Raw genomic sequence first — 11,830 nt, forward strand, 5'->3', positions numbered from 1 at the left:
TAACTCTACAACTGCTGAAAATATAGATTTGCCTTTCTTTGTCCTGTATTCTAAGATAAGTCATTGGATTTGTATTGCCTTCCACATTCGTACATTTCTCTGAAACCTAAAGTAATTTTTGTCAAGATTGGTTTCTACCATTCTCCGTTCTTCTGTAAATAAAACATGTCAGTATTTTGCAACCATGTCTTATTAAACTGATGGTTCAGTAATATTCACACCTCTGAGCAACTGCTTTATTTGGAATTATTACGTTCTTCCTGAAGGCTGAGGATATTTCTACTGTCCTACATATCTTGCGTACCAGGTGGGATAATTTTATCACTTATGGCACTCTCAAAGATCGCAATAATTCTGAGGGAATGCCGTCTACTCCATGTTTTGACTTAGATCTTTCGATGTTCTGTCAGCTCCTCTTAAAGTATCATATACTTCATTTCCTCTTCATATGCTCCCTCTTACCTTTGTATAACACTCTCTTCAAGTTAATTCCTCTTGTACTACCTCTGTGTATATTCCATGCATCTTTCAGCTTTAGCTTCTTCGATTAAAGTTTCTCGTACTGACAAAATGGAAGAAGTAATTTATATTTAACTCGAAAAAACTTTGTATAGACATTATCGCGTTAATTAATATTTACTATTGACTATCGGTTTCGACAGCTGAAGTTGTTCTCTTCTCATCTTAAATTTTTTTGGGGGATGAACTGTGTTTCATTTAGAGTTTATCACTCATGGTATGTCATAATTATCATGGAACTCTATTTAAAACAAAAACTTTTTTGGAGATCGGATGATGAGAGTTTCAACAGTCAAGACTGGTCATTAATAATAAATATTATTTAATTCAATCTTGGCTATTAAAAGTTTGTTCGTCCTCTTTGTGTAGTAGTTGATTTCCTTCAGGGCTCTTGATATTCCTACGGTGGCTCTTATTTTCTCCAAATCACCTTATAATCGATACATATATTTCCTCTATTTATACATGCTTCTACATACTTGCATTTGACCACTGCTGCTTAGACATTACACACTTTTTGTCTATCTCATTTTTAGACAACAGTACTCCCTTTCGCCTGCTTCACTTTTATATTTTCTCTTTTTGTCAGTTAAATTCAACATCCTATGCATTATGCATGTATTTGTAGTAACCCTTGTCTTTTCGATTATTTAATCGCCTCCCACTGAATCAGTCAAATATTGCCTGAGACTTTCAATAGTGTTTCGTTCTCTCAGTTTAGCCAGTTCCCATCTCTTTAATTTCCTATCTTTTTGCAATTTTTAAAATTTTAACTTACATTTCATAACCAATAAATAATGGTCCGAGTCCCCTGTAATTGCCTCGCTTAAAATATTTTTTCAAAATTTCTCCATTACCATTGTGTAATAAATCTGAAAACCTCCTGTGTCGCCAAATCTCTTTCACATATGCATCTTGCTAGATTATTAATTCTTCTCTTGGCAATTATTACTCGATTTTAATGTTTATTCAGTTTTATTTTTATTTATTCCAGAAAACTGTCTATGTTATTAAATGTAAGTACAGGACAAGTCACAGAAATCATTGAAGTTATATACATGATTAAATATATAAATTTTGTGATATTAAATTAATCTCTTTGTAAAATTCTACCAGAGAGGTGTCTCATTCCTTTCCACCAGTCCATATTATGCTACTATTTTTGCTTCTCTTCCTTTTTCTACTCTCTGAATAATTTCTTTATCTCATCATACATTGTTTCATCGTTTCTACATCTGCAAATCTAGTTGGTATAGAAACTTGTAGTAGTGTGATGGGCGCTGGTTTTGTATCTGTGTTGGCTATGGTAATCCGTTCACTATTCTGAACATAGTAGTTTACCCACACTTCTGTTTCCTTTTTCATTATCCAATCCACTCCTACATTACCGCTATTACATTGTGTATTTATAGCCCTGTACTCACCTGATCAGAAGTCCTGGCCTTCCTGCCACTGCACTTCACCAATGTTCACGACATCTATCTTCAAGTTATCCATTACCCTTTATAAATTCTCTAACCCCCACCCCCTCCCCTTTACACTATTAAGGGATCTAACATCCTATATTCTGTCTGTAGAATGCCAGTTTTTTTCTTCCAAATGATGATATCCACCTGAGTATTCCCTATGCAGAGAGTTAAATGGGGAAGCAATTTAACCTCTAACTATTTTACGCTAGAGGATGCCATCATCATTAAATCATGGAGAAGAGCTGTATGGCTTCTGGAAAAATAACAGCTGTAGTTTCCTCTAGTTTTCAGTTAGTCACAGTTCCAGTACTCCTGGTCATAATAACTAACGTTACATGGCCAGATCAGTCACTTATCCAAGCTGTTGCTCTGAAACCACTGGAAAGTGTGCTGTCCCTGTTAAGGAACCACGTTCGTTGGTTTCTCGAGATATACTCCTTTATCATGGTCGCACCAACGTTGTATCACTGAGGCACTGAATTCAACGCAAGTTCTGTGGTTCATAAAAGGGGAAAAATCATTATTTAATGAAAACTGTTTAATCGACATGTTTGTGCACCATGGTGTAGGAATTTTTCTCTGTGCGCATACATTGTGAGATACATAAACTTTTTTTTCAGATTGAGGTATCCTACCTCGCTTGTAGGAAAACAGTCAAGGGAAAAATCGTCATGGAACTTTTGGAGTGTGTCACAACACATCAAATAAGCACCAAATTCACTACGATAATGTGAATTAGCATGTCAATGTTAGGTGACTAAGCCTCCGTTTCCATATCAACATCGATGTCAAATAATTCTTCCCAGGAAACTTTGACGTTCGGTTGCGTCACCTCAGATGTAGCACCAAGTGTTTTGAAATTCCGTCAAGTGAACAATACATCGACCTAAACGTTGATCAGCCGAAACCTCCTAGTGACTCTGTTTCTAGGGTGTAACCGAAGAGATTAATTCTGTCTCTATTTGATTCACAGCGATGCCAGCAGAGTCTACAGAATTTGTTAAACTTGAATCTACATTATGGTGAAGTGTCATCTCTTTGGCGAAAGTTCTCTGGAAATCTGTAAATATTTACTAAACATCAGTATGTTTACCGGAGTTAGTTAACGCAAAAGATGCAGTGGAATCGTGGCAGCACTGTGTGAAAGTGTCTCTACTGCATCTTTTCGGAGACAATATTTTCCTCACACCTGCGAGAGATGGGGAAAAGGAAAGAAAGCAGTTCCGACGATGAAGGTGTAATTGACAATACTCCAATAAAGAAGCATAAGAAACACAAGCATAAGAGGCATAAGAAACGCAAAACTGCAGAAGATGGTACAGAGTATGAAGATACTGAGCAAGCTAAAGCAGCAGCCTTCAGACTTAAAATTAAGTTTCAGAAAGAAGCAGCTGAAAAGAATGCAACGAATGTGCAAGAAAAATCTAAAGATAAGTCGTCTCCTACGAAACCTGTCGAAAAACAAGGGTCTTCGCCGAAAGCATCAAAAAAGAAGAGAGTCAAAGGAAAGGAAAGTGGAACGTCGAGTGAAGAGGAGAGGTGGTTAGACGCAATAGAATCTGGTAAGCTGGAAGAAGTTGACGACGAACTGAAGAAAATTAAGCCGAAGGATCCCAAGTTGATGACTGCAAGACAGAGGGCGATGTTCGAGCGGAAAACCGATAAAGAATGTGGGCCTGAATCTGAACAGCTGTTGGCGTTGCCTTCTGGATATAAAGAAAAGGTAATGACAGCAGAAGCTATTGAAAAGGCAGCATTAAAATCGAAAAAACGAAAGCAGTTGGCAAACGAGAAGCGCGAGAAAGATAAGAAAAAGACAATGGAACGATTATTGAAGAAACAGGAATCAAAATCGGGAAAAGCAACTATCAAGCACAGAACAGAACGTCAGCAAGGGCCATGTGAGACCTATTATAATGGAACGTTGGGTGTAGTACTAGCAATGCCGCCTGGTGCAGACTTTCCTATCAAACCTCAGAAAGCTCCAGCAGTGCCTGTTATGAAGTACTGTGGCGTTTCAGGTTGTAAAAATATCAAGAAATATTCTTGTTCAAAAACGAAAGTACCACTTTGTAGTTTAGAGTGTTATAAGCGTAACTTGGAGCTATGGATGTCATGAAAATGCCCTACATTTAAGGAACTGGTACATTTGTGAATTGTTAATTATTCAGAAATTGTCCAAAGAGACTTGAGAATTGTACAGGGTGCAAGGTGACATTTATCTATATTTAAATGAAGGTGTGAAATTATTTTTTATTCGCATTTTTTAGTACAGAACATCATAACATAGGTGCCCTACATATTGTTCTTAAACTGACTGTAATTACACACATACATAAATATTTATTTCCAGACCACTAGTGGGAAACAGCACAGTGCTAAATTCAGTTGTGATAAGAATGGAATTTAGCACTATGCTCGTAACACACTTCGTGTCTTGCAAGCAGTTTTATATCCTTGATTGGGCCTTATGCAAAAACAAATGAAGGTGATGTTCAATTCCTCATCTGAAAGTTATGCAGCTGGTAGACCATTAAAGCCCTGTGGGAACATTCCATGCTTTTGGGTGTGTGACAGGTTTCCGGCAATGTAATAAGATTAATACATCGCATATCATTTTTATTATTTTCTAGAACATAGTGAACAGTTTTCCCACCACAGAATTCACAGACAAATGTGAGTTTGTGATGGTTCCCCAACTGAAATGTTGGTTGAGTGACAGACTGATTTGTTGTGTAGTGCGAGATCTAGGTTTGGTTGTAAGCTGCTAAGTATTTCAGAGTTGTTTTGTTACAACTGATGAGCCACACTTTTCCAGTTTCTGATGACTTCAGTTGCCTGTTAAACTGAATAGGTAATTGCACTAAGTTTGTAATATACTAGAAACTTTTTACAACATCTAGAAATAAAACAGAAATAACATTTTTCAATATGAATGACATTTATAACATTTTAATAATCTGACTGCTATAATCAGTATTTCTTGTGGGTGTGTGAAGCATGCAAAAAATGAGTAACATCATGTCTTTAAATTTTCATGCAGCAACTGAAATGTTACTGTGTCCAAAATAGTTATTGCTGGCATTACAAGTGCTGATACTCTAAAATTTTGAATTTTCTTAATGTGGCCTTCTTCACCATTGCAGCTGTTCCTGTACTAGAATCTAGAAGTTTTTAATATGTCTTCAACTTTCTACTAAATAATAGAAAGCACTTCTTCTGAAACACAATGATATTGTTAGTTTTGTTACAATACTGCAACACTTCATAAAATGTTCATACGTGTGGTATGATCTTAAATCCATTCTATATGACATTAATGATAGTTTCTTGGATCTGGCAACGAACGAGTAGTCTTACATCCTCTGTAGCATCAGCACCATTGTCAAGACGCCTGATTTATTGGGTGGTGCACCCGACTTCTCAGATCTGGGCTGTCATAGCACAGAATAACCTCCAGCCAACAGGTACTGCAGTGTGTGTCTAAATTGCCATTGTTGCCCCGCCTTGACGGTGGAATCCTTGCATATCAGTGTACATACACAAACAATGAAAAACTTCAAAACCCCATAATTAGCTAATAAGAATACTATCACTGTAGCGATCATCATTTGTTGGCTAAGTAGACATTTGGTAACACTCCACTTTACCAAAAGTGATAACTTACACCACAGAACATGAATGCCGCTTTTAATATAGACATTTTGAAATCTGTTTTATGGAAGGAGAAATTACAACAAATACTCATAACACTTCATAAATGATACATGATATTTTCGTTGCCCGTTCAGGAAGAAAGCAGTATTGTTCTTATCTTTGTTGCGGTAGCTTGCTGACCACACATTTTAAGGCGCATCACCTGAATTTCACCCTTTCAACATTACCTTGATATACATATAAATTACAATAAATATTTTCCTGTTTTCCACTTTGAACATTGCAATCTATTTATGTCATTTATCATCACTTTCAATATATGGGGATATTTTCGTTAAGTGAGAGTTGGTAGTCATAGTACATATGATTGTATTTTAGCACTCTTAGTTTTGCTGGCTGAATTTGGCTCCAAAGCCACAGCTTTTTCTATTTCAGGCCGACAAGTATGGTCATTCAATAGATTGGAATCTGTTTTGTTTGGAGCCCTCAAATTGCTTCTACAGTCTCTTATCTTTTCAAACAGACCTCGCATGATGCTGAGACTGCTTCAGTTGCTACAAACAGGATTGTTGGTATTGAATATTTTGCCTTGCATGTTGGAGTTAATAAGTATGTTATATAATTGCATTGTGTAAACATAAAATTTAGTATGCAAATATAGTGACTTGAAGTATTTTACACATCTTGTACACTTCAGCTCCATTTGCCATTTGAAGAGATTACTTTGTGCTATTCCCAATTCGATTTATAATATTCATTTGAATTTATCTTGGTAACTGATGCCTGGTTTTATCGGTACACTTCAGTTAAAATCATATTTCTATAAATATTAATTGTTCAAAGAAATCAAATAGGTTGCTTATTTAATTTCATAGATATCACATTTTTTATTACTTTAAACTGATGTGTAAAGAATTTGAAGAAAATAGGTATATACAAATAAAATCAGATGCATTCCTTCCCTGTAAAGAACAGTTTTTATCCTACTTCTAGAATAGTAATTTTATTTATTTATAACCCATTATAAAATTTTCCATACAGTAGCGACAAATGAGTAATAGATTTATAATTAGATTTAGGGCCTATCCACAGAACTGCTCACTTTTAACAAAGTTATTTGCACAATAACAATCCTAATTTTTCAGAGAAATTCTCTCCAAAAGAACAATCCAGCATTTAGTTGGAGCAAGGAGTAATTATTGCCTACATTTGATGATAAAAGTTTCCTAATGATGCGAGAATTTCACATCAGTAACTTCCCTGTCAGACAAACTTGGTCCTCTCACTGCATTTCTAAAATGATTTTTATTTCATTAAATACAAGAATACACTTTTCCCTAAAGCTTTACGTTTATCAGCGATGAAATAAAGTTCTCTGTAAGTGGGCAGTGAGAGGGCTTAGTGTTTTGCGTTAAAACAAAAATTGTACATACATGTTCTTTCCCATAATCAAAGCATCTTGTATGATAGTTTTTTTAAATGCTGTACAAGTATGCAGTCTGATGAAGGCTGAACAGACTTATTAGTTTGTGTACTTAGTATGTTTAAGTAAAGTAGATTGATATCTAGAGATGGATTTGACCCTACCATCATTTCATCTGATTTGAGCCAAACATGAAGATAATGACATGTATCCAAGGTAGTACACTATTTTTCAACTATTTCTTGAACCTTAATAGCGCGAGGTGTGGAAGAAATTAGACCTGTCCCTGCTGTTAGTAGAGGGTCAGTGTGGAGGGAGCAAGCTCCACTTGCTTCATTCAGTTCAGTAACTATTATCTGTGTGCTTGTGATATGGTAACTTTCCCTTTCTGAAAAGTAATCAAAGATTTCACCTGCCATGCATCAGAAAATATTCCTCCACTCATTTAACCACAAGAACATAGTGACTGCAAAGGCTATAATGTTGTTATTGAACATAGTATTGTGTAATTCCTAAGGTTGGCAGATACTAGAAACAAAAACAGACTTATCTGCATTAGTGGAATTATTTAACGCAGCTTACTGTAGTCATATTGTTAAATGCCGCATAAAACAATGACTTGTTACATTATCTGCTAGATTATTTCATAGTATGAATCATGTGCTATCACAAATGTTGTATTATCATTGCAATTACACGTTGCACATATTAATAAAGACTGTGTACATATTGCAGGGTAGTTTATAGTGATAAGAATTAATTTTAAGTTAACAAGCATTGTCAGCATTGTAATCACAGTTTCAACATATATTGACTATATGCTGACTATAGTCCTCACATTGTCATGAAATTTAGTCATTCACCAGCTTGTTGAATGAATGTAACCATGTTGTAGGGCTGCAATGGTGACGCATGTGCATTTTTATGTAAGCCTAATTGAAACAGATGGGCTTTCTTATTTACAGATTAAACTGTCTCTAATGATGAAGTTAGTGAATCAGTAATATTATGAAAAGGATAGATTGTTACACACTGTAGACATGACATGTTGAGTTGCAAATAGGCACAATGAAAAGACTGTTCCACGTTTGTGCTTTTGTTCAAATCCTTCCACAAAAAGGAAAGCAACCATGAATTCACACATGAAAGCACAGCTCATACACACGACTATCATCTTCAGCCGCTGCAGCCAGAATCATGCCTGTCTGCAACTCAATGTGTCTTTATGGCGAGTAGCAATCTAGTCGTGTCATAATATTGTTAATGTTCCAACCTGAACTTTCCTTTGTTTGAATTTAATGAACCAAAAATGTAAATGCATGGGAGTAAGAATTATTCTCAGTTCTTTGAAAACTGGGTTTGTAAATGTCTGAGGTGGCAATCATATTGTGATCCATACAATTATTTTTTGCGTAATACCCCCAGGAAGGAGTGTCATAACAAATGAGTTGATGAGAGCAGATATATGGTTCTGATGGTTATCAGTTTACACCTCAGATTGCATACTCCAAAGGTATGACAGAGGATCTTATTCAGCACTTTATCTGGTCAACTGAAGCATTTAGTACCCAGAATTTGACTTGACTCATGGAGTAATGATGTTGTCACATATGATTTAAAAGTTGATGTATGAGAAGAGGGCATTTTTATGTAGGTTTTGTATGTTGTCGCTCTCTCTTGTAAAAAATTTTAACATGTGGAAAGTTGTGGGATACATTATTAATTATAAATTGTATTTAGAGTTAGTTGTGTAATTCCCATGCACCCTACTGTGAAGTACAGTAGCCACATGTTGAATGAGGAAATGTATGACGTGTAATATGGTTTCTAGCAAAACTGTATGTTGCCTGATGATGTTAAATCTCATAAATGCAGAAAAGCTATGAATATGATAAAAGTTTCTACTAACTGAAACAGAAGTGAATTCATGTAGTGCTATCGGGAAGATAGGGTGTATGATTTGGAAAATTGAGGATACCATTCATGATATTGTTTTGTTGCCCTAATTTTTTTTAAAATTAATGTTGTTCTCCTGTTTGGTTCTCTGCACAAGAGTAGAGGGTTAATGAGCTCATGGTTGTAAATTGGTTTTTGTTTGGTTGAGAGTGTGTTTATTGCAGGTAGATTGATATTTTGCAAGTAATAGTTTGGAGTGGTGAATGGGGGAGGCAGGTAGGGTACACATGTCATTTTGTTGTACTAATTTTTTATGACATTGATTTGCATATAGAATGGTGTTTTATCTTATGTTTTTCTTCTGTGCAGTTCTTGAATTTTTTATATGAAGGCACTTACAAAAGATATTTATGGGTTTATAATTCTGTGCAGTTCCTGAATTTTTTATGTGAAGGCACTTACAAAAGATATTTATGGGTTTATAATTTTTTACTAAGTCCTTGGAATTTTGTGGTGAATTTATTGTGTGGTGTTTTGTGGTTCATTTTTGCTATATATGTTAATGGAAGTTAACTCTACCAGCTATACATTCAAATTGGCTTGTTGGTGCTTTTATTTTAATTTTGTCATTTCGTGGTTGCTACATTTAGCTGTACTGGTTAGTTGAAGATAAAGATATGGGTACAGTGTAAAAAAAAAAAAAAAAAAAAAAAAAAAAAAAAAAAAAAAAAAAAAAAAAAATTCCCTCTACATTGCTTTCTTTGTAGTTGATTGTAGATAATAATACCAATTTTGTGTTGGGTTTCTTTTATGTTTTGCTGATTGTGGGTATCATATAGCAGGTTAAGTGAGCATAATGATAACAGTTTTATGTGAATTTTGGAGGTTTTATTTAGTTTGAGGTTAATGATTTTTTTTGTTGTTAATTTGTAATTGGTTAGTGCAAGTGAATGGTTTGTTCCTGTCCAGGCACCCCATCTTCTCACACATACACTACTGGCCATTAAAACTGCTACACCACAAAGATGATGTGCTACAGGCATGAAATTTAACCGACAGGAAGAAGATGCGGTGATATGCAAATGGCTCTACCCTTCATTCGATCCCTGCAAAAACCTACATTTCAGCAGGATAATGCACAACTGCATGTTGCATGTCCTGAACAAGCCTTTCTGGATACAGAAAATGTTCGACTGCTGCCCTGGTCAGCACGTTCCCCAGATCTCTCACCAACTGTAAACATCTGGTCAATGGTGGCCGAGCATCTGGCTCGTCACAATACGCCAGTCACTACTCTTGATGAACTGTGGTATTGTGTTGAAGCTGCATGGGCAGCTGTACCTGTAAACGCCATCCAAGCTCTGTTTGACTCAATGCCCAGGCGTATCAAGGCCGTTATTACAGCCAGAGATGGTGGTTCTGGGTACCGATTTATCAGGATCTATGCACTCAAATTGCATGAAAATGTAATCACATGTCAGTTCTAGTATAATATATTTGTCCAATGAATACACATTTATCATCTGCATTTCTTCTTGGTGTAGCAATTTTAATGGCCAGTAGTGTATAATGTTGGGTACTTGTTGGTTTTTAATTATTTTGAGTATTTCTATTACGAGTAAATTACTGTTGTGTGTTTATTACAGTTTGTTTATTATGGTTGCATGTGTGATGTTGTAGTTGCTGTATTGGATTTGAATGAGTTCCTTATGTTTGCTAATACCATCTCCAACAACTACTTTAACTACACATGTAAAGTCCACTGGACCTGACGGGATACCAATTCGATTCTACACAGAGTACGCGAAAGAACTTGCCCCCCTTCTAACAGCCGTGTACCGCAAGTCTCTGGAGGAACGGAAGGTTCCAAATGATTGGAAAAGAGCACAGGTAGGCCCAGTCTTCAAGAGGGGTTGTCGAGCAGATGTGCAAAACTATAGACCTATATCTCTGACGTTGATCTGTTGTAGAATTTTAGAATATGTTTTTTGCTCGAGTATCATGTCGTTTTTGGAAACCCAGAATCTACTTTGTAGGAATCAACATGGATTCCGGAAACAGCGATCGTGTGAGAACCAACTTGATTTATTTGCTCATGAGACCCAGACAATATTAGATACAGGCTCCCAGGTAGATGCTATTTTCCTTGACTTCCGGAAGGCATTCGATACAGTTCCGCACTGTTGCCTGATAAACAAAATAAGAGCCTACGGAATATTAGACCAGCTGTGTGGCTGGATTGAAGAGTTTTTAGCAAACAGAACACAGCATGTTGTTATCAACGGAGAGACGTCTACAGACGTTAAAGTAACTCTGGCATGCCACAGGGGAGTGTTATGGGACCATTGCTTTTCGCAATATATATAAATGACCTAGTAGATAGTGTCGGAAGTTCCATGCGTCTTTTTGCGGATGATGCTGTAGTATACAGAGAAGTTGCAGCATTAGAAAATTGTAGCGAAATGCAGGAAGATGTGCAGCGGATAGGCACTTGGTGCAGGGAGTGGCAACTGACCCTTAACATAGACAAATGTAATGTATTGTGAATACATAGAAAGAAGGATCCTTTATTGTATGATTATATGATAGCGAAACAAACACTGGTAGCAGTTACTTCTGTAAAATATCTGGGAGTATGCATGCGGAACGATTTGAAGTGGAAGGCTTGCGTGCCTCAGCGATACAGATGGCCGTACCGTAGGTGCAACCACAACGGAGGGGTATCTGTTGAGAGGCCAGACAAACGTGTGGTTCCTGAAGAGGGGCAGCAGCCTTTTCAGTAGTTGCAGGGGCAGCAGTCTGGATGATTGATTGATCTGGCCTTGCAACATTAACCAAAACGGCCTTGCTGTGCTGGTACTGCGAA

General features: G+C 36.4%; 1 protein-coding gene across 1 annotated transcript; it reads left to right on the top strand.

Annotated features, from left to right (window-relative positions):
• The first annotated feature begins 2,861 nt into the window (after positions 1–2,861).
• LOC126281950 (INO80 complex subunit B) lies at positions 2,862–8,068 on the top strand. The gene has a single exon (XM_049981312.1). The coding sequence runs from the start codon at positions 3,187–3,189 to the stop codon at positions 4,105–4,107; it is 921 nt and encodes a 306-aa protein (XP_049837269.1). The 5' UTR covers positions 2,862–3,186; the 3' UTR covers positions 4,108–8,068.
• Positions 8,069–11,830: the final 3,762 nt, after the last annotated feature.

Source organism: Schistocerca gregaria, chromosome 7 (assembly GCF_023897955.1).
Source record: "Schistocerca gregaria isolate iqSchGreg1 chromosome 7, iqSchGreg1.2, whole genome shotgun sequence".
NCBI lineage: Eukaryota > Metazoa > Arthropoda > Insecta > Orthoptera > Acrididae > Schistocerca > Schistocerca gregaria.

Coding starts and splice junctions, on each gene's coding strand:
- LOC126281950 (XM_049981312.1), top strand. CDS start 3,187: ATGGGGAAAAGGAAAGAAAGCAGTTCCGACGATGAAGGTGTAATTGAC.